The sequence below is a fragment of the Vidua macroura genome, chromosome 5 (genome assembly GCF_024509145.1).
Source record: "Vidua macroura isolate BioBank_ID:100142 chromosome 5, ASM2450914v1, whole genome shotgun sequence".
Lineage (NCBI taxonomy): Eukaryota > Metazoa > Chordata > Aves > Passeriformes > Viduidae > Vidua > Vidua macroura.
The window spans coordinates 30,958,864-30,981,975 of NC_071575.1; the positions used below are offsets into that span (position 1 = coordinate 30,958,864).

A 23,112-nucleotide genomic window follows, 5' to 3' on the forward strand; every position below is an offset into this window, starting at 1 on the left:
AAAATGGCATCCAGCAATAAAATTACTAACTGGGTAAAGGTGGAACTTTTTTTTAAATAGAGCAGTATTGATTTTTAAATACCAAATTTCAAATTTTGAACTGTTTAGTTCAGACTTTTTCAGAGTCTTTGCCGCATACACTACAATTACCTGCTAACAGCAAAGAAATGAAAATTGAAGTCTGAAGTCTCCCACCAGAGGGAGAAATAGAACATAAAGGATAACATATGCAGGTGTCAGAGATGTATCAACTAAGCAATGGCTAACAACTTCAGTAATGACTTCAGCTTAGAAAAAGGCACTGTAGTTTTCTGGTCTACCCATTTTCTCCTTAAATAGGTGCTCAACAGAATCACCTCCAACTGTTGTGGGATGAGAAGAACCCAATGAAAACTGAGATAAGAAAACTACTATGACTTGTAAAACAAAAAGATTTAGTGTTGGAAGTTTGAACTTAAGAATTACACCATAAAGAAATATTACAAAAAGCAAAGAGGAAAAAACTAGACAAAACGATTCTGTGGTTTAAGTACTGTAACCTTACCTCAAACTGAGGCCAATTCATTGACATCCCTGGACCTTGATTAGCTCTGAACCACCGCAAGTCTTCAACAGCATCTGCTGCTTTGATATTCTGTTCCAGCTCACGGTAGATATTTTTGTAACTGCAAAACAAATTTGCATTCTAATTTAGTATCACATTTAGGATCATGGAAAATCCCTAAGCAGTTTTTTAAAAAAAATACTTTGAAGTTCACAATAGTATTGAAAAAACTTAGAGCAAGATAGACTTTTAAAAACTGACAGACCTGTTAACTGCCTGTAAAAAGGGAAGAGTAGTCCAACAAGTAAACTTGCTCAAAGTTCACCACACCATAAAATCCCGGTTTACCAGATTTTAAAACTATGGCTCTTGTGTAATTTAACTGGCTGTTATTAAAAAATATATATACATAGGACTGTATTTAAACAACTGAACTGTAAGTTCAGTAAGTTTCTTGTAAGTAAGTCTTGTAAGTTTCTTGAATTTCAAAGCTTATCTGCAAGGCAGTATAAACTGGTTTTGTGCTAAGTCCACAGGACTTGGTGAAAACTTCTGTTTTAATCCAGTGAGGATTGTGAGCAATTATAAAAATAAAACCCCCAAACTTGAAGCAGAGGTAAATAGGTTAAACATTTTCCTATGCAGGTATAATATCTGCTAACTGCTTTTACTGGTTTGAGTACTGTCAGATTTTACTAATTGTACTATTTGTATCAAACACTGTGAAAAAAAGAACCTTACTACTTTTTCTTATCTCTCACTCTAGTTGTTTTTCATTAACAGAAGTCATGTTGCAGATACAGCTCTGATCCTAGACCATGCACATGATAATGTGCATGACAGTACACTTATATCAAAGCCACCAACATGGTGCAATATGGAACTCAGAGTTTAAAAAATATCAACACAACAGTCACAAGGCTTAAAACAAGAGACACAGAACTGCTATTATATTATTTTATATATAGTTAAGCTGCTATTATACTCAAGGTAGAGCATTTGTGAAAATCCTTCCAGACCAAATCACACAAAATTTAGAATTAGAATCCATTAGTACTGCATTGTCAAGGAGTCAAACTTTCTCAAAATACACTTTTACATTTCTCAATTTCTACACAATACTTGACTGCTTTAACATATACACAGTATGGGATTTTCCCTACATCAGCAGTCATTTCAATGTTTTCAAGCAATAGAGAGGCATGTATTTTGAGAAAGGGAATACGTCATTACCAGCCATCAGTTAAATCAACAATAAACTTTAGGTCTACATCTCTAGAGAACATAGCAGGCTATTTTCTGGACTGTACTCTTTAGCAACATTACAGTTAAAAATCAAACTTTCTTTTAATGACTAATTCTACACCTTTTAATTCTGTGCTAAAAGAGGCAAAGATAAGGAAACAGATGAACAGTTACAGCTGCTTTTTCTCTAGTTTCACCCTAATAGTTCTGTTCTTTGTTTGATGCTTATTATGACCACTCCTGGAATTCTAAGTATCTTAAAAGGAAATCATTGCCTCTCCACTTGGTCATTTTCTGTGGTCTTCCCCCAACCTTGTCCATTTGGTCAACTATTTCTCATTTATTTCTGATTTGTAGTTTCATTTAACCTGATGAAACTGAATCAAATGGGCAGCAATTCTACCATCTATCTACTCTGAGAATAAAAAGAATATCTCCCACTGCAGTTCCATAAGAACTTTGAAGCCAACCAAAATGGTAACGATGCCAAAATAAGTGGTTTTGCCCTTTTCTATTGCTTGCTCTGTTTTTGTTCTTGCCTCTGTGTCACCCCCTTTCCTCATGCCAGCATTAACCTTTGTGTGACAGCAAAGCAAACCGGTTTGGGACATTGCTCAAGTTAAAAGCAAATTCAGTTCTTCCTTTTCTCCTTGCACTTGAAATGCTAAGCAGAGTGCACATGACCTCTGCTGTTAGAAGTGAGATGTAAAATACCACCATGGTTGCAGCACTCCCTGCAAGTATTCCTGTGTCTGGAGCTCCCTAGCAAGAGTTTAGCTTTCTTGGAATACAGTGAGGGCTCAGGCAAAAAGAACAAAATACAAGACATGCTTGATACATACGACAGTATAAAGAGCAGACTTTGAAATTAAGGTGGACAAGAGTTCAGCAGTGGTTAACTTATGGATCTTAAATTCATCCCCACAAGGTAATTTCATTAGTGAGCTCTCATATTTTAACAATAAATGTATTGACTACAAATTTCATGCTGTCCTACACTAACAAATTCCAGTTTGTTCTCTAATAAACATGCAAGACACATAATACACCAAGACCTTCTTTTCCCAATCTTTGATCCAGCATTTTTTGATTCTAAGTGCTGAATCCCTTCTAACTGGAACATATTTGATTACAAAATACCAAAAGTATGAAGGTTTGTTGGTTCTGGCAAATATTAGAGATAGGTGCTAATCTCATTTTAGACAAAACAAAGAATTAATCTCTTTCACTTACACTTTCAAACTGAAGCAACACATTAGAAAGCAATCAGAACTCTGAACTCTGATCTACTTGAAGCACTTATTACTTTCCACAGGAAAGTATATTCAGCATTAATTTTGAAGTCTTACAGCTTTACCTTGCAACATTGGACACGTCAAGGTGCTTCTGGACTTCCAGTAACACTTCCCGGAAGAAACGCAGCCGCTTTTCCTCAAACTGCTGGCACTGCTCAAACACCTGCTCCATGTTCTCCATATACTGAGGAGTAGCATTATCTAATTCTTTCAGTGATTTTTCATACTTTTCTTTTGTCTGGGGGTACAAAACCAAACTGTTAGCAATATGTTTTATTGGTGCCCTACAATACAGACCCATCAATGCAGTAATGGCTGAGGTTTAGACCAGAAGTTGCCAAGCTGTAAACTCTTTTCATGACCACTGTACCCACCTTAAGGTACAATGAGAATTATCTAAGTGAACTGCAGAAACAGTTACAATAAACCTCCAAGCCTCTTCTCTGGCTTTTTAACAGAAACCATAACAAATGTTAACTCTGAAGATAAAAACCAAAGGAGTTACAGAGTAAATCAGAGCAGGAAGTCTTTCAAGTTACTGAAGGTATTTAGAGATATTTTAAAGTGCCATCTTTTCTCCTTTAGTAATTTACATAGTGCACTGTGAGTTATGACCAAAACCCCAAACATTGTGTACATCCTTGTGAACATAAATGGCATACACTGTGAGCTCAGCTAACAGATACAACCTCAGACTCTGCACTAATTTACAGTAGTAGTCCACAGGCATGAAATAAAAGATCCCAACTGATGGAACATAACATTCCAGATCCCAGAAAAGCATTTGCAAAGGAAAAAGATATCCTTGAGGAATCACATATTAAAAGCCTCTCAGAAGCAGCCCACTGAAGAGATAAAGCAAGCTGTGCAACAGAACAGCATTTATTTAAGTGGATTATATCAGCTTCATTTTTTAAAAAATGCATTCTGCAGTCAAGAATGATGACATACGTAGTTGTCAGCAAGTTTTAGGCATCTGTCTCAGATTCTCAAGTGAAATAGCTCAGCCATCACTAGTAAATAAGTAGATCTCTGTTCTAGAAGTTTGCTGGCTTATTGTGCTTAGCTCCCTCCTGAAAGTACTTAAATGAAATAGAGGCCATACATTACTCATCTTCAGAGAAGAAAAATCTGGCAGGAATACATTCTTGGGAGAAAACTAAACTTTGGTACAGAACTAACTGACAGAGAGCTATGTGAATGGGTGTTCACAGCACATTCAGGAGGAAAAAAGAGCTTAAATATACCCAAGATATAGGTCAAAAAACATTCAGTATACCTTTAGTACATCTTGTTTGCTTCTCTCCACTTTGTCTTGTAATTTCTTGAGTTGTTCAGGATTCAGTGCTGGATCAGCTTTGCTGTTTGTTTCTCTGGATATAGCCAGTTTCTCCTCCTTGCAGGCAGCATGGTAAGCTTTCTTTGCAGCTTCCACCTACAAAAGAGATTTGAGTCTTTGCATCTGGAACAGTCTACAGCAATCATAAAACCATAAAATCATGTGACAATGAAGAAATGGTCAGGTTTCGTTTTCAGGATATTTTTCTTTTTTTGGGGGGGGAGGGGGAAATTGTTTTCATTTAGGCCAAAGAATGAACAACACATAACAATCAATGTAAAGAAATTACTGGAGCATTCTTTCATCAAACAAGAAATATCACTCACACAGCTTAGAGAAGTGTCGAACAGACTCAACAAAAGGTTTACTGAAAGTTCCCAACTAAACACTTCTCACTCATGGACATGTTCACCTGCTCCCCCTTCTTCTACCAACCTGTTATTTAAGAATAATGTTACATGAGAGGGGGGAAAACCCACAAACACATTTTCCCTCATTTATTTGAGCAACTTTCAATTGCATGATATAAGATACTGTTAAAATGATGGCTTAAATTTCACTTTTTCCAGATTTTCACTGAATTCACCAAGATTAGGACAGACCAAGAGAAAAATATTTATTTTCAGAAGAGGACAGAAAGCAAGAGATCTTTAAGAGAAAGGAGGGTCCAGCAGAAAGAATAGGGAGTTTACTCCCTTATAGAGATTTGAAACATTAGTATATTATAACACAGGATATCTAATACATAATCTACTGCTGTACCTCTTTCAGCTTTTTTGCCCAGGGTTTCTGAGCTTTCCTAAATCCATCTTCTGCTTCTTTGGTTTCCTTAAATCCTCCCATCATTTGCTTATGAAAGGCTTCCTTCTGCCAGTTCTTGATTTTTTCAAAATCTTCATTCATCAGTGAACCTTTTACTTCTAGATGTAGTTCACTCACTTTTTCAGCTTCTGACATAAAAGCACACCAAGCCCTTTCTACTGTTCCATACTGTGGGCCTAAACACAACAAAAAGTATCATTCTCAGTAACCATCACCCACATGGAACTTATATTCCCAAGAAACTACCTGAAACTATTGACTTATATTCACTTGTAAACAGCAATGTTGATGCAAACCTAGAAAAGGGAACTCTTTTTTTTTTTTTCATAGAAGTTTTGAGTATTACAAACTTTTAAGCCAGAAAAAATAATATTCATTTCGTCTGGAGTCCTTACCCCTGTACCACAATTCTCAGTATTCCACATGTGAGCTCCCCTTTGAACTGCCTTCAGTTTCTCAACATACTTTTTGAAGGGTGAATAACCATGGAAGGATAAACTATTGCAGAATATATTAAACAGCATCACCTTAGCCTTCCATTAGAGCAATGCCTATGTCTTTAATTACCAGTCTTTCCCGCACAGTCACTGCCCCCTTGTTATTCAGAAGCCCTTTTGAAACTGTACTGGTAATTATCTAGAAACAGACAGTTCTCTAGAACATAATTTGGTACTGGAGGCAAGATTCATCTGCTTCAGCAAGAAGCAAGTGAACTTGCAAAAGAGCAGGGCTTTGCTTGGTTGGGTTTTTATCAAAAAAAGTTTGGTCATTTGTCCCATTACTGAGCCACTTGCAAAAACTCCATTATAGGCTGAAACATACATTATTTTTACTTTGTACTTACCAAAACAAAGATATACAGAAACATTTTTTTCCATTTGAGAAAGCTGTCAGAATTCAAACTCAGCATTACCTTTCTCCACAAGCTGCTTCCACCTTTTAGCCCATTCTGTGAGCTGCTGAGCATAGACCTTCTCTATCCGTGCCCGCTCATGAATACAATTCATAAGATCATTGCAAAGTCTGTGGCCATCATCAATTCGTTTTACTGTCCTCTTGTAATTTCCAACCTACCAAGAGACAAAGACTTAATTTCTGCTTGAAAGCTCTGAAAAGAAGACAAATCTCTAATTAACAGAAATACTGTAAATGAAGAGTAAGATAATATATAGCAGGAAATAATCAATTATGGAATCAGGTTCATTCATCTTAAATCAATTAATCATAAAACCTAACTGCAACAATGCAACAAAGGCTACAAGTTCCCCTGTAAAAGAAAGTTGTTAATTTTAAAAGTTAAAGTTTTATTATATTTTATTAAGTCTGCAATGTAATTATGGGCAGTCACCACAATTGTTCTGCATTATTATTTCTTGGTAATGTTCTAGATAGTGGAGAAAATTAAGAGAAATAATAGAGTATTCGTCAATATTTATTATCAAGTACCTAATACCTTAATTTTATGCTGAGTTTAATCTTTCAGGATTAATAAAACTGCAGAGACATGCAAAGGAGCACTGCAACATCTCTATCAACCATAATAATAGTTTTTAAGAATGCAGTCACTGCTGAAAAACCAGATAGCAATTATTTCCAAATTATACTCTAGAATTTAATGTGGGAAGATAATGACAGCAATGACGTGGATTTACCATACTTAGAATTGTAAATACTAAAGAAAAAAAAAAGACCCCACAGTTGCTCAATGTACAAGCTATAATAAAATGAGGACATGGAGCAGGATGCACACTCTATAATCAACATCCATTATATAATTAACACCCCCTTTCACTCTTGTGCACACAGCAACATGGAATAACAAACCTAAATGTCTGAAAGGGAAAAAAGCCTTGCACTGCTCCCAGAGTAACATTTCCACTGAATTCAAGGTCACTCAGGCTGGCTTTTGTAAACGTTAAACATGACCTAAGAACTCTGTTAAGAGAATTTGCACAGCCTATTAAATATCACAGCTAGTTTCTTATCTGCCCAAACCACCTAACTGAAAAACAAAGATTAGCAGCAAGGCAGTAGATTAAATATTCAAATACTCAAAGCACATTAGTAATTTCTACATTTGAATCATATCTGCTTCACATCTTGACAGAGAAAAACATCTAACTTTTAGGTTCACATTTATTCAGAATTTTGTCAGCGGATGCACATGCAAGCCATTTGCTTGAGAAAAATGGTATACTCTTAAAAGGGGAAAAAAACCCTCTATACTAAGTGCTGGAGGAATAAATTACTATACTGATAAACACAGACATATGCTCGGTCTTCTCACTTAAATCTGGGAAAAAAATAAAATCAAAACCATCAATGACATGACAAAACCATTTCTCTTAGTGGCTTCAAAGAATTCATCTGAGCATGTTTTTTGGTTTGGACTAGATCCATTTCAACAGATCAAAGGAATTTAGTTAGCATCTAATTAAGGCATTAGTTCGCAGTCACTGATTTGTCTAAATCAAGTAAACAAATGCATACACACACATACCCTGTCCATTTAAACATAAGCCACAATATAACTGAAGATGATAAGCTACCAGAGAGAGTCAATCCATCCACGGTAACTGATTGCATCTACTACCAAGAAAGCATGAAAAATAATCTTCTATTTTCAGGAGAAATGGAAATGGAAAAGTAGGGAGTTATACATACATAATCCAAGTGTTAAGGAATATCTCCAGGAATATCTACAGTCTTTGTAATGAAAGACAAATCATTCATATGCTCAAAATTACTCCAGCTGTAGGTTCACAGTCAAGCAGACTTTAAAAGCAGGTTATGTTAGCTTGCCACAACTACTGAAGCCTTATATTAGCATCAATTTGTCTCCAGTTATGTGCCCAGGGATTTACGTCTGTAGCATGAACATTTCCTTTCATAAATTCTCACTATTAAATTAGCATTTTAAATGGTAATATTGAATGGTATGAGAGCTGGCTGCCTTGTGGTATATTTAATCTTTTCATCCTGAGCAACCTCTAACCTCATGGTAACATCTAGCAGTTGCCAAATTTCAGGCAGGTATTCGGAGAACTGAGCTTACCTGTGACCACTTACTGTTATCACATAAGGGCACCTTTAAAGAGCTGCATGCACACCACAGATAATTCACCCACCTCCTCCTCCTCACAGGAGGACTGAAGGAACTCAGCAACACAGTTTAGAATCAGCATAAAGAGGAACCAGGTCTACAATACTAGAAAATAACCTGGTATAGCAAAGAAAGTCTTTTACACTGAAATTTGTCCTACGAGGAAAGCTAGAATTTTGGAAATACAGCATTTTTATTGTGTTCTATGACAGAGAACATTAGTTATATAACTTAGCATGTAACATTTTGAAAACCTAGTGGTTTCTTTTAAAAAATGCATTTTAAATTAGGGACACTGCAATGACAGATTTTAGAGATGTGGAATGTGCAGCTTGTCACTGTAGGACATAAGGTCACAGAGCCAAGTAAAGGGAATAGAATTTCAGTCTTTAGGTTGTCATGGAACTCCTAGAATAACTGTAAAGAAGTTAATAAATGAAAAACCTAGAAACACACTCAAGACAGCCTGAACTCTGAAAAACATGATCTTATACATTGTTTATTCAAGACTCTTTTCTCCAATTTCTGAGGTAAATGGCAAATATTTTGCAAGACTTCCCCCTTCTCCTCCATAAATATTTGAGCAAATTAAAAATGAAGAATTCTTTTATTTGTAGCAACTGACCAGGAGCAACACAAGCAAAAAAATCTTGTGCTTCTTAGTTTCAGTCAGAGCCATTTTACATAATGCCTGGCAATTTTCAGATTTCTCAATTCGCCCTATACAGTACATGAACATACATGATTTTGCTAGTTGGAATAATTTCCTGATCATTGTGAGCATTGCAATATTTCTTGCTAAACAGACAGCAGACAACTAAGACATTAATGAAGTTATGACATAAAGTTCTAAGTCTTCATGCCCTACACATAAAATATTTGTTTTGGAAAAGTAAATGGTAAGGTTACAAACTTTCTTACCATTTCAAGTAGAAAAATATATGTTTAAAAACTATAGCCCATTTTCATTTTAGCATCAACACTACATCCATTTGAAAGAGATAGTTTATTACATGATATGAAATTCAGTTGCTGTTTACCCTTAGTTGTCAGAAACACTTCAAAAATAAATAACCAAGAGTTTATTTCTTAAAAATACCATTATAATGGTCACTTTTTTGATGCAATCAGTTCATTCTGGGAAAACTGTTCATTCTGATTCATAGTTTTGTGTCACTCTCTCTGTCTGTTCTAATTTGAATTAATCATCAGTTTTAACCCTTTTCCACTGCAAAAAGTACTGAGTTTTGCTACTAATAAATCTCAGTTGATCCTCTTTTGCCCCATCTATCTCCTACAGGCACTACAGATGCTGTCAGGTCTCCATTTAGCTTAATCAAGAAAGCATTCCTTCTGATTTTATAACTTTCTCTCAGGCATCAGCACAGCAATGTCACTTCAAATCCTCTACCAAATTTAAGATTTCGGGAATCTGTAACATCCAGAAAAAAACACAGAGGCACCCTGTGATGAGGCATTGATCATCCTATAGTTGGCAGTGCAGGCAGCTTGCCTTTTCCCAAGGGAGCCAAGCACTGCCACTGATGGGATCTTTAGTGTGAATTTATCTAAGAATTTACAACTTCATTATTCTACAATTTCACAGCACTAAACACTAAGGGAGAATCTTAAATTATGTAGGCTCCTTCACCTCAACTGTTAGACTCTTTTTTTATTTTAAGGCAAATTCATAGAGCAGCACAAAAGCCTAGAGTGTTAAACACACCTTGCAGGTTTTTCTGGTACACTGAGAGAAAAAAGAATAATATTTTCATTTGTTAGCAGCCCAGAAGGTGGCAAACATTCAGCTATTGCTAAACTCCTGTTAAATAATTTCAGCATACCATGACAAACATTATATCATTAATGGTTCACGAGTTTCAAATGCCTGAAGATAGATTTGATGTCAACTCTTTTTCCAAGTTTGCAGAGCTTATTCACAGCAAATCAGCCTTTATGAACTGGAACCATTCAAAAGAAAGTCAACAAGGTATTTTTAGGGACAAATACTCCTAGGCATGAAACAGAATAATAAGCTTTAAAAATTCATAGTCAAACCCACACAAACCAATGGCCAACAAAGAGACACACACTATTTCCAGCATTCCATTTAACCATGAGTAAAATTTCTTTCCAGCTACGTCAAACGGGAAGTTTCCAAACATTTCAACCAGCATTAACATCTACAACCACTGTGTGGCTTTTGTAAATAAGAATAATTATCTTAGTGCATAATTAGCACATACAGTCCAAGTACCTATGAGAACTAGATGTGAGTAAGTTTATACATATAAATTCACCCCTGGTTACAAGAAAAATCTTGAGGAAACTCTTAAACACACAAAATCTTAAGTCAAATACACCAGTAAAGCAAACCCTGGCAATATAAATGAAAAATATTCCATTGCTCAAAGTTAAGAGGAAATTTAAAAAATGACTATGTGACAGGAATCTACTATTGCAGAGCTCAAATACTTTTTATCCAGAGTGTTGCATTTGGGCCTTCCTTTGGTTGGTTGGGGTTTATGTTTTGGGTAGGGGTTTTTTAGTGGTTTGTTTTGTTGGTTTTTTTAATGTGGTTAGGAGGGGGCAGGGGACAATGGCAATGCAAACAGAGGCCAAATTTAATCCATCCATACTACACAGGGGATCAACTTCCACTTTGAGAGGTTGAAAGTCTTATATTGCTAATGGATTCTCAGCAAATCCTTCAGAATGCAACAAAAGCCCTGTGTTCAGCACTTCAGAATGCACACCAGGTCCTGTCTTACAAGGGAATCACTCACAGGGCTAAAATAATCCCAGCTGCAGGTTTAGCAGCTGTTCAGTGACTATTTCTGTTTGGCTAAGTAGGTGTTTGGAACACCCCTGCAATAAATGGGCTCCATGTTGCTGATGTTAGCAGAAAGTCAGGGAGATAAGGAAGCACACAGTCTCTGAGGGACCTCGAGCTCATTTAAAAGAAGTGCCTCCACAGGCAGGGTAGCTGCTCCTTTTGATGTCTTACCTTGCAAGATATGCATACACCTCCACTTTGATATCTAGGAACACTCACTCATTGGCCTTCTTACCTTCACAGGTATGTTACTGAACAAGAGCATTGGTCTCATCTTGCCCAAGGCATTTTTCTTTTGATATATCCCTGATAGTGATTATCATCATATGGCTGGAGCTTAATAAACAGAAAGCAAACTTCATGATGCATTTTGTTAATTATTAATATACCAAATTTTTTCACAGACTTTCCAAAACTACTCCAGTAGGACAAGGCAAATAGGTCTCATGCCTACTTCTCATATTTAACTAAAGCAACACAATGTTGGAACTAACCAGTTTTGCCACAGTCTATTTTTGGATGCAGAAAGTGCCCTAAATGATTATGTTGCATTTACAGCAGTCATGCAAATGCTTAAACTCCATATGATAGATGTGAAAGAAATAGAAAGGCTTTTTATTTTTTCCACTTTCCCTTGCAAAACCTGCTACCTCCCTGCTTCAGGCTATCAGCAACAACCTTCGATTACCCAGAGCACATCATCCTTGTCAGCTGAGTAACACAGAGGAAGGGATCCTTTCTTGGAGCATATCAACAAGATTCCTCAGTCTCTGAGCTTAACCAGACAGATCAAGGTACATTGAGGCTTGACAGAAAAATAAATTAGGAGAGTGAAATTTCCATCTCTTAGGTAATTTAAGACACTACTACAACTGAAACTTTGATGAAATCCTCCAGTGCTATTGTGGGAATTACCCTTCAGAAAGTCTTTTCTTACTATTTTGCAATTCTTTGTTCTCTAAGCAAGCTATATTAAAACATGTACAAAATTCTCTGACTCCTAAAGTACTTTTATTGACTAAACACCTGAAGAAATTAGAGGAAAAGAAAAGGATTTGTTCTACGGAAAAGGATTTGTCATCCTGCTAGAAGACAAAAAGCCTTAAAGTAGTATCTTGGGTTTACCAAAGACGAAAAAAAAACCACTTCAATTATGAAAGCTGCTGCTATTTCTTTGGCACGCTTAACAAACATGTATAATTCTGAAAGCCTGTTTTTTTTTTCACTCATATCAGCTGCTCTGATAGAAGATATCCCTGCCTAAGCCTTGACCTACCCACATTTTTTGATTGCCAGATCTACAGTGAGCCATCACCATGAACACAAGCTCAAACAGCAACTTCTCCAACTCCCTTTCAACAAGATAGCAATTTCCCAACCACAAATCAGAACCTGATAACTGTATCTGTGTTGTAATAAAAATTACTAACCTTTAGAGGAAAAAAGTTACTATTTGTATTGTATTTCCAGCATGGAACTTAACTCTCAGTGCCAGAACTGGAAATTTCCATGAACAGTATTGACATAACTTAATAAAAAAAGCTTAACAGATGAAGTAACTTGCATTGAACTGCTCCATGGACAGCCTGAGCATATGCAACCAGACAAGGTTAGAGTAGTAAATCTACCACCAGGCAACTACAGACTCCAGATTCACAATTTTTAGTAAGAAACCATAGCAAAGGCAGTGACAGTTCCAAAAGAAACCAAAGCCTTCTCAAGTCAGCAAACTGATGGAGAACAAAGTGCTTCATGTCCTAAAGACAATGAAATTTCTGTCAACAGCAATGGCAAAAGTTTTGAAGTTCACTTATCAACATTTTATTAGGTACAGTTCCATCAGTTCAACAGAACAACCAATTTTCAACAACTAAAAGTGTTTTAGTTTCAATGGATATACAGTGAGCAAAAAACAGCTTTGACAGTCTGTTTTTCAGCTAGGACCCACAGGCAGCCACCTCACTCCTTCCTAAATGCCTTTAAGAAAAAGATGGGCTTAGCAGCACAGTTCAAAGGTAAATAAATCTGAGTTATTTTGGAGAGCAAGGGAACAAACTCCAAAGCTCACCCTGCTCGACTAACACTTCAGTGCCACAGCCAAGTTCAAATACATTCGCTGCTTTCAGCTGTGGCAGTAACACATATCAAGGTGGCTTTTAACAAACTGCAAGCTGACTTTAAAAACAAAGAAAAAACTTACTGTATCAAAAATCTTGGAAAACCTCTAACAAGATTATAAATGTCAGAATCTGTAGTAACAAAACAACTTCCAAACTGATGAGGAGTTCTTTACTTCCTGTGACCTGAGGCATGAAGCACTCGGCTGGCATTCCAGAGGCACCACATGTTTTCTAATCAAATCAAACAAAACACATTGATCAAAGCTGTTTAACGCTTTTGAGAAAGATTAAGACCAGAATTCAAAGTTGCAGTCTTCAGAAACAAACCAACCAATTCAGAACATATTAAAAAGGATGGGTTTTAGACTAAATAGCAGTCAAATTTAGTTTGGATAGATGACTCCAAACCAGAAGTATCATGGACTGGCTTGGGTTGGAAGGGCTGTTAAAGATCATCCAGTCCTAACCCTCTGCCATGGGCAGGGACACCTTCCACTATCCCAGTTTGCTCAGAGCCCCATCCAACCTGGCCTTGAACACTGACAGGGATGGGGCAGCCACAACTCCTCTGGGTAACCTGTGCCAGGGCCTCTCCACCGTCACAAGGAAGAATTTCTTCCATATACCCAATCTAAACCTCCTCTCTGTGTGTGCCATTGCCCCTTGTCCTGTCACTGCAGGTCCCTGTCAAGAGTCTCTCTCCATCTTTCCTGTGGGTTCCCTTCAGGCACTGCAAGGCCACAATGAGGTCACCCCAAAGCCTTCTCCTCTCCAGGCTGAACAATCCCAGTTCCCTCAGCCTTTCCTCCCAGCAGAACTGCTCCATCCCTCTGATCCCCTTGGTGTCCCTGCTCTGGCCTGGCTCCAGCAGCTCCCTGTCCTTCCTGTGCTGGGCCCAGGGCTGGATGCAGCCCTGCAGGGGGGTCTCAGCAGAGCGGGGCAGAGGGGCAGAATCCCCCGTGCCCTGCTGCCCTGGGGCTCTGGGTGCAGCCCAGCACAGGGGGGTTCTGGGTTGGGGCAGGGCCAGCTCTCACCCACAGCACCCCCAAGTCCTTCTGCCAGGATTGCTCCCTCTGCCCAGCCTGGATCCATCACACACAGGTGTGCCCAAGACAGGGGCAGCACCAGCACTTGGTCTGGTTAAACATCATTAGATCCCATGGGCCACTGCTTGAGTTTGTCCAGGTGCCTCTGGATTGTCACTGCACCCTCAGCTTGGTGTCACCTGCAAAGCTGCTGAGGGTGCCCTTGATCCCTCTATGCCGTTAATGAAGGTATTTAATAACTCTGGTCCCAGTATGCACCCCTGAGGGACACCACTTGTAACCAATGTCCATTGGGATTCTGAGCCACTGACTGCTTCCCTCTGGATGCAACCACCCAAGTAATTCCTTTTCCATCCTGCAATCCACCCATAGAATCCATGGCTGCCAATTTGGAGAGAAGGCTGTTGTGGAGGACCACATCAAAGGCTTTACAGCAATCCCCATAATTGACACCTGTACCCTTTCTCTTGCCCACTGATGGAGCTGCTCCACTGGAAAAGGCCACAAGGTTGGTCATGCAAGATTTGCCCTTGGTTGTCTCAAATCACCTCCCTGTCCTCCTTGTGCCTTATCAGAGATTCTAAGAAAGTCTGTCCTATGATCTTCCCAGGCAGAGAGGTGAGTTTGAAAGGTCAGTAGTTCCCAGAGTCTTCTTTCCTACCCCTTCTAAAGACAGGTACAATGTTTCACTCTTTCCTGCCACCTGGAATTTCACCTGATTGCCATGGCTTCCCAAGTCTAATTTTTACAAGAACAATCTTTGTGGTTATACATCAAAAAAGAGAAAGCACAGAAAAACCTATAAGGAAACCAACTGATTGCTATACAGAAGTCTAACATTTCCTTATCCAAGGATAAAGAAAGGTATGCTCATGCATTATACATTAGTCTACTCACATTGCTTATGAAACAGACTGCAGTCCTGAACTTTTGGAAAGAATACACAGACAAGTCTAAGGAAACTGACTTAAATAGTAGTGTTTACAAAACGATGTCAAATAAGTCACCAATAGCACAAACACAAATAAACTACCTACAATAAGCATCAAATACATTTAAACAAACCTTCATGAAGGCCCTCATTTAAGGTAATTGCCATTTCTCATCATCCTTTACTGGATTTAATTCTTTGAGTTCAAATTTGTCCAAACATAATCATCCTAGTTTACAGAAAATTTCATTCTTATTCACTCAGCTTTTATGCTTCCAGACATGATTATTTGATGGAAGACAACAGCTTGGTACAGAACAGCCAGCCAGAAATCATGTTCTGCTGCCAAGTATACAATGCACAACACACATCAAAATATCCCTCCAGAATTAGTTTTTCCTGACTGCCTCCTCATTTTATTTTTAAATACTTCTAGCAAGGAAGCCTGCACTGGAAGTTGCCTTAGCATAAAACAAACCACACAGTAAAACAAAGGTTGGAAGGACCCTCTGGAGATCAGGTAGCCCAATCCCCTGCTCAAAACAGGTGTGATAGCTCAGATTGCTCAGGATCACAGCCAGCTGAGAGACACCTCCAAGAGCAGTAGTTCTCAGGGTTTTCCTTTCTACCCCTTTTAAAGACAAGTACAGTGTTTCACTCTTTCCTGTCACCTGGAATTTCACCTGATTCCAATTCTCATTTTAACAAGAATAATCTTTGTGGTTATACATGAAATGGTCCCACAGCCTGTCTGCAGTCGTTCTACAGAGCAACCCCTTCAACAAAAGGGGTCAAGGCTTAGCATACAGTGATTTTAGAAGAACTTCTTTATAAATAAGACAGACATATTTAACATCATAGTAAATATGTCTCCTCAAAAGACTGTACCTATCTATTCAACCAGAAGCTCACTAGCATTAGGTCTTTTAGAAAATATATTGAAAAAATATGGGAGATCTGCATCAAAATGTAATATGCTGTCACCACAAAGAGCACATTTTAGTGGTCTAGAAAAACTTAGATTTCAAAGGAAGTACAACATCAGGTCACCAAAATCAAGCTGGCTAACATAGGTCTCCAGTAAATTCAGACAGGCTCCCCCAAGCCACTTTCATGCTAGCTATAATTTAAACTCAAAAGACCTCCCTCTCAAATGGAAGAAGTTTGTCCTACTGAGTACAGCTAATTTGGACACTGTACTTACCTCCAAATGTGTCAATATTGACACTACCAAACCTTTCTTTTTACTCAAACACTTGTTTTTGTAAAAGTATTTCTGCTTTATGAATTTTCCTTTCTTTAGAGCTTAAATTATCACAGCAGCTGAAAGTCTCTGTCAGATAGGGGCAGCACAAATTGCTGATTGTCTTTGAAAAGACAGGAGTCTGTGAAGGAAGGCAAGGGCCTCCTGTGAAATGGAAAAGGTAAACCCCCTCCCTCCAAATTACCACAATTTCAAAATAAAAAGGCTCTCAGGCAAAGATATGGGAATGGGAATAACAGTTCTTTACTAGGAAAAAACTAAATTAAAAAAAAAAATGTAATTAGTACAAACAAAACTACTGATAGAGTGAGAAACCTGACACCCTGAGGAGTCAGGGTGTTAGTGATAGTCCAGTTAAATGGTGGCAGATGAAATGCAGCTGAAGCGATGGTCCAGTAGAAGGGTGTAGTTTTCTCTGAAGGTCTGGTGATAGAGTAGATGGGCCTGGTCTTCCTCTGGGAATCCAGTGAAGAGGGTGAGCTGCTGTCTCAAGAAATGCTGATTTTATGCAGGTAGGGATGCTTGGCTCCTCCCCCTGGGTGGAGGATCTTACAATGGGATGATGTAACTTTATCAGTCATGCAGTGAGCCATTCAATGGCACATTAACAGAAGATATCTCCCCGGAGGGAGACATTGTTCTAGGAAGAGATAAGAAAACTGCCCAACAGAAGATACCTGCCCCGCCAGATGGCAAATAGAATATATGCTTATCTTACAAGCCAGGACACTTGTAGGAGGAGAGGTTGGGGAAGGCAGTCTAGGGTTGCCATGGGAAACAGCAGTTGTATGAGTTCTCCACCCCCTTTTGGAAGAGAATTGTACCCTCCCCCTGTCCTGTCAGTTATTGTTCAAGTCTGCCCCTTAGCCTAGAATCTTCTCTGTTCCACGTTTTCCCTTTGGTTCTTCCACCAAGAACACTCCTTTCCCTTTTCCCTACTGGTTAATGTTATATCTCCCCTCCCCTTAGCCTTTTCCCGATTGTACCCTCGTATGCTAAACCCTCCTACCCTTACGCAGTTAAAAGAATCCTCACCCCGCCCCTCAGGGCTCTCGGAATCTGCCTCCCTTCTGCTCGTTGTCTCCCTGTCTGCCCCTTCTGCGACCCTTCAATAAACGAGCAGGATTTCAGCAGCCCGAGTGTCCCTCCCGTTCTTCTGGTGGACCCTCAGATGTACCAGCTATCCAAGCTCCGTGCCGAGTGGCTACAAGCCCCCACGGCTCGGCAATTGGCCCCCGAACAGGGTGGACACCAGCGGGTCCAGTCCTTGACCGTCTCCTGGAGATTGCCTGCTCTGTGACCAGCCTTCTCCAGGATTGCAAGCGGCGTTCGGGACCAGTTCCAGAGACAGTCGCCCTTTCAGTTCGGAAGGCTTCTGTCTCCGGTTCTGCTGATAACCGACGGACCTTCGAGCTGCACGGCAGCGGCAACGCCCTCGGACCAGCAGAAGTTCCACCAGACCCCTCTTCGATGTCCCCGTTTTATGCCTGAGTCCTTCAGAGGTATGCTTATCTCGCTTTTTCTTACGCCTGATCAGGCTTCACCTCCCTTTTCTGTTTTTTCGGTTTTTTTTCCTTTTCGAAGAGGGTGATTTAGCTGTGAGACCTGATATAATGGGCAACCGCCTGTCTCCAGCTCAACAGGAGTTTTATATCCAAGTTAAGTCCCACCTTGTTTTAGGGAACATTTCTTTTAATAAGAGAGATTTAAAGCCTTTTGTTAAATTTATTTTCGAACATTTTCCTGCTACTACACGGGAAGATGTTTTGGTGCCTGATTTCTGGGGAAGAGTTGGGAGAAAGATTTACGATTTACAAGTTCAGGGGAGGATTTCAGTTGGTCGTTTTTTTCCGCTTTTTCATTCCATTCTTAATTTGTTAAAAAAGAAGGGGGAGAGTTGGGTCCCCAGTTCACCTACCTTGTGTTCCTCCCCCCCCAAATCCTATTCCCTCTTCCCCTAAGGGCAGATCGGGAGACAGATCCTGCCATACATTGGCACAGAGCTGCTGCCGTCTCTCTGCTGCTTCCCGATCCTCCCTATCCCATTCATGTGTTGGAACTGGCCACCCCAACACACGTCATTCCTGTTCCCTCCACCCCAGAGACCCTAATCCTAGTTTGAAACCCTGTTGCTCTTTAGAGGACTTAACTGAACAAATGGAACAAAATGGTGCCTGCCTCATGGCAAAAAAAGACCAGCCCCAAGATGGCGCCCCTCCTTCTCCTTCACCCCAGAAAATTCCCACCATCTCGCCCCCGCCTCCTCCTCCCCCTCCGTCAAGTGCCGCCCCTGTGTCGGGACCGTCCCCTCCTTCCCTCTGACCACACCCCTGGGTGGGCCCCCTGTGGCTGGGACCAGCCCCCAAGTGGGCCCAGCCCCCATGGGTGGGAACCCCCCACCAGAAAGCCACGCCCCGGTGGGTGGGTCGGGACACGCCTCCCCCTCTCCTGCCACTGCTGGTTCCCACTCTACCGGAACCGGGAGGAGGCCTGTCCGGAAGCAGGCCATCCTGGCCTGACGGACCCACTGTCTCCGGGACCCACCAGCCAGGGAGAGGCACCGTGCCCTAACCCGGCCTGCTTCATCCTCGGAAGAGGATGAGGAGAGTGGCAGCCTCCGGCATTCCAACAAGTCGGGGGGGGGGGGGGGGGGGGGGGGGGGGGGGGGGGGGTTGGGCAAAGATCAGAGAGGAGGCAATTAAGGATGGGGATTTGGAATTGGCGCGGGACTTGGGCAGCTTTGCAGCACCGGTCATCCTCCGGCGGGGGAGGGAGCCAAAGTGGGACCAAATTCCATACGCTGAGGTGAAGGAGTTAAGGAAGGCCGCCAAAGATTACGGCAGAAACTCGCCTTTCTTTAAAAATGTGCTGGACTTAACATTTGCTGGACATTTGCTAGTCCCCCATGATTTAAGGTATATTGCTAAGGCACTGTTTTCTCCCACCGAATGCAACCTCTGGGAGATTCATTGGAAAAAACTGTTGAAACCACTCCTGCGCAAGTATGATCTCGCAGAGGTGGTGGGAGAGGGGGACGAGGCAATGGAGGCCCTTGCTGGAGAAGGGGAGTTCAGCAGTCCAGAGGACCAAATTCTACTAGCACAGGAGCTGCTTCAGGACATAGCAGCAGCGGGAAAGGAGGCACTCCTGAAGTGTAAGACCCCCCTCCAAAACTTTTCTTCCATCATGCAAGGGCCTGAGGAGACTTTTATTATTTTTGTTGATAGACTGAAAGAGGCCATTGAGAGACAAATAGACAATGTAGGAGCTCGTGCAGAGCTTCTACGAAAGATGGCCATTTCTAATTCTAATTCGGAAACAAAAAAGATTCTCCGTGCACTACCTCAGGACCCCGAGCCCACCATCTCTCAGATGGTGGAGGCTTGCACAAAGGCAATGTCAATGGAGCACACGGTGGCCCTGGCTGTCAGCAAAGGGGTGGGAGAGGCCATGATAAACTTACAAAATATGCGCTGTTTTAACTCTGGTCAGCTGGGTCACATCCAGGTGAACTGTCCCCACTGGCCACAGATTCAACAACCTATCTTGCCCCCCCCAAGACCATATCCTAGGAACCCATTTTATCAAGATCACCAGTTTCATCTACAGCAACAAGGGTACCAGCCAGCGGGAAACTGGAGGCGAAGCGCGAGGAGGGGCCGAGCGACGACACCAAGTGGCCCTTCTCAGCATCCCAGCCTCCCGATCATCAGGGAGGACGAGTGGCTGCGTGGCCAAGTCCAGCAGTTCAGCGCAGCCACGAGGACGGACTCCGCCTCTTCCGCCGGACAGGTACCCTAAATCAGGGCAATCGTTGGGTCCTCCGCAGCAGCGTCACCATCTCTCTCCAGGATGAGGACCTGACGAGAGTTCCTGCTGGGTTCCTGGGCCCCCTCCACGACTGTCGGGACACCACCGTGCTCATCTTAGAAGACTCCTTCAACACGCCGAATGAAATCACCATCTTACCTGAGGTAGTTTTCCACCAGGAGAGGAGATCACCGTCTCCGTCATTTGTAACCACCCGCCATTTACTTTAAGGAAAGGAGATCCTTTTGCTTTGCTTTACGTACTGGACACCCACGATGACCCGGACACAGAGAGACATGTTTTCTTCACCCAAAATGTATGTAAAGAAAGACCATTAATTGATGCCAAACTTTCTTTCCAGGGAAAGTCGGTGCAGATGCGGCTCATGGCAGACACAGGAGCTGACATGACCATCATCCCCCAGGTGAGGTGGCCCAGCGACTGGGAGCTTGTGCCCCCTTGTGGCAGGATCTCCGGTGTGGGCGGAGCGGTCCACTCTCTGAGGAGTAGGCATCTTGTGTGCGTGGAAGGTCTGGAAGGACAATTGGCAATGGTGAGACCTTCTGTTGTCTCTTCAAACATACTATTATTAGGAAGGGATGTTTTATCCCAATGGGGAGCCCGCCTTGACATCCCTAGCACTTCGTGGGATTTTTAGTGTGGGCCACTGCAGAGCGCACTTCCCCACCCCTGACCTGGAAAACCAACACACCGGTCTGGGTGGATCAGTGGCCCCTTCCGTCAGAAAAATTGAGTGCGCTTCATAAATTAGTAGAGGAGCAGGTGAAACTTGGGCATTTAACACCTTCTACCAGCCCTTGGAATACCCCTGTCTTTGTAATTAGAAAACCTGGCACAGACAGGTGGCGCCTGCTCCAAGACCTGCGAAGGGTTAATGATGTGATAGAAGATATAGGTCCCATTCAACCAGGCCTTCTGTCACCTTCTATGCTCCCCAGAGACTGGCAGCTAGCAGTGATAGACATCAAAGACTGCTTTTTTAACATTCCGCTCTACCCCGGGGATGCGCCCAGGTTCGCCTTTTCTGTACCATCATTGAATAGGGCTGAACCTTTTAAAAGATATCATTGGACATCCCTGCCTCAGGGGATGAAAAATTCCCGTGCTCTGTCAGACTTTTGTAGCGCAGATTTTATCACCTGTGCGCCAGCTTTTCCCTGAGGCCATCATCCTGCATTACATGGATGATGTGCTAGTTTGTGCTTCTGACTCGACATACCTAAAGGCAACACTGGACAAGACTATTAAGGCTATCAAAGCTGCAGGGCTCCAGATAGCGGAAGAGAAGATCCAACTCTCAGCACCATGGAGGTACCTCAGATTCCTCATCACGGGAAGGACAGTGACGCCACAGACATTGACCATCAACGAGGATCCGAGAACTCTGCGAGACCTTCAGCAGCTGTGCGGAACGATCACCTGGATCCGCCCTCTCCTGGGACTGACGACGGAGGAGCTGTCATCCCTCTTCTGTCTGCTTCAAGGCGACGGAGACCTCGCCTCATGGCGTGAGCTGACACCTGCCGCGCGGGAAGCCCTGCAACGGGTTGCTGTTGCTCTGAAGTCTCGCCAGGCACACCGCGTGGTCCGGACCCTTCCCGTGAACTTCGCGGTGTTGGGTAAGTGCCCCCACCTCCATGGACTTCTCTTCCAGTGGGATAACAGAGCATCTGATCCCCTGGTCATCTTAGAGTGGCTCTTCCTACCACACCAGCCCTCTAGGACGATCATGACCCCTGCAGAATTCCTAGCCACTTTAATAATGAAGGCACGACACTGCCTCCGAACCCTCGCAGGGTGTGACCCTGCGTGCATTTACTTACCTGTTACATTAGATCAATTGGACTCGTTGTTGCAAACTAATGAAAATTTGCTCATTGCTCTGGACAGCTTCCCCGGACAAATTTTGGTTCACTATCCTAAGCATAAATTGTTTAAGGATACATTGCATTTGACCCCAAGAATGTTTAAAAGTAAAACACCAATTCCAGGTGCTCTCACGGTGTTCACCGACGGGTCGGGCAGATCCCACAAATCGGTGATCACTTGGAAGGACCCGGACAGTCAGAAGTGGGAGTCTGACGTCCAACTGGTTGAGGGTTCCCCCCAGATCGCGGAACTTGCCGCAGTCGTGAGAGCATTCAAAAAATTTCAACAGCCTCTGAATGTGGTCACTGATTCGGCCTATGTCGCTGGGGTAGCAGAAAGGGCTGAAGGTGCCCTCCTCAAAGAAGTTTCAAACAAAAATTTATACAGTTTACTCTCTGACCTCATTTGGCTACTTTCCCATAGAGAGCAACCTTATCATATCATGCACGTAAGGGTACACACTGATTTACCCGGAGAGATCACTGAGGGTAATCGGAGAGCGGACCTCCTAGCCATGTCAACACAAATATCTGCAACCACTTCAACCACGTTACCAGACATACTCCAGCAAGCGCAGCTCAGCCATGCATTTTACCATCAGAATGCCCTGGCTCTTGTGCGACAATTTAAGATCTCGATAGCACAGGCAAGAGCCATTGTTTCTACCTGCCCGAGCTGCCAGTCTTTTGCTCTCCCTTCTCTCATTACGGGGACAAAGCCCCAAGAGTTGGGAGCGCTAGAGATATGGCAGACGGATGTAACACACTTCGAGCCGTTTGGCCCGATGAAATACATACATGTCTCTATTGACACGTTTTCCGGCGCAGTGTTTGCCTCCGTCCATGCAGGCGAAAAAACCAGGGATGC

The 23,112-nt window shown here is 41.8% G+C and overlaps 1 protein-coding gene across 3 annotated transcripts in view; it reads right to left on the minus strand.

Annotated features, from left to right (window-relative positions):
- PACSIN2 (protein kinase C and casein kinase substrate in neurons 2) overlaps positions 1-23,112 on the minus strand; it is a 62,916-nt gene that overhangs the window by 9,219 nt on the left and 30,585 nt on the right. For all 3 annotated transcript variants that reach the window (XM_053977696.1, XM_053977695.1, XM_053977694.1), the window contains exons 3-7: positions 6,159-6,315; positions 5,186-5,421; positions 4,364-4,519; positions 3,147-3,322; positions 545-665 (exon numbers count right to left, since the gene is read on the minus strand). In XM_053977696.1, coding sequence (XP_053833671.1) covers positions 545-665; positions 3,147-3,322; positions 4,364-4,519; positions 5,186-5,421; positions 6,159-6,315 — 846 coding nt within the window. The remainder of the gene's footprint in view (positions 1-544; positions 666-3,146; positions 3,323-4,363; positions 4,520-5,185; positions 5,422-6,158; positions 6,316-23,112) is intronic.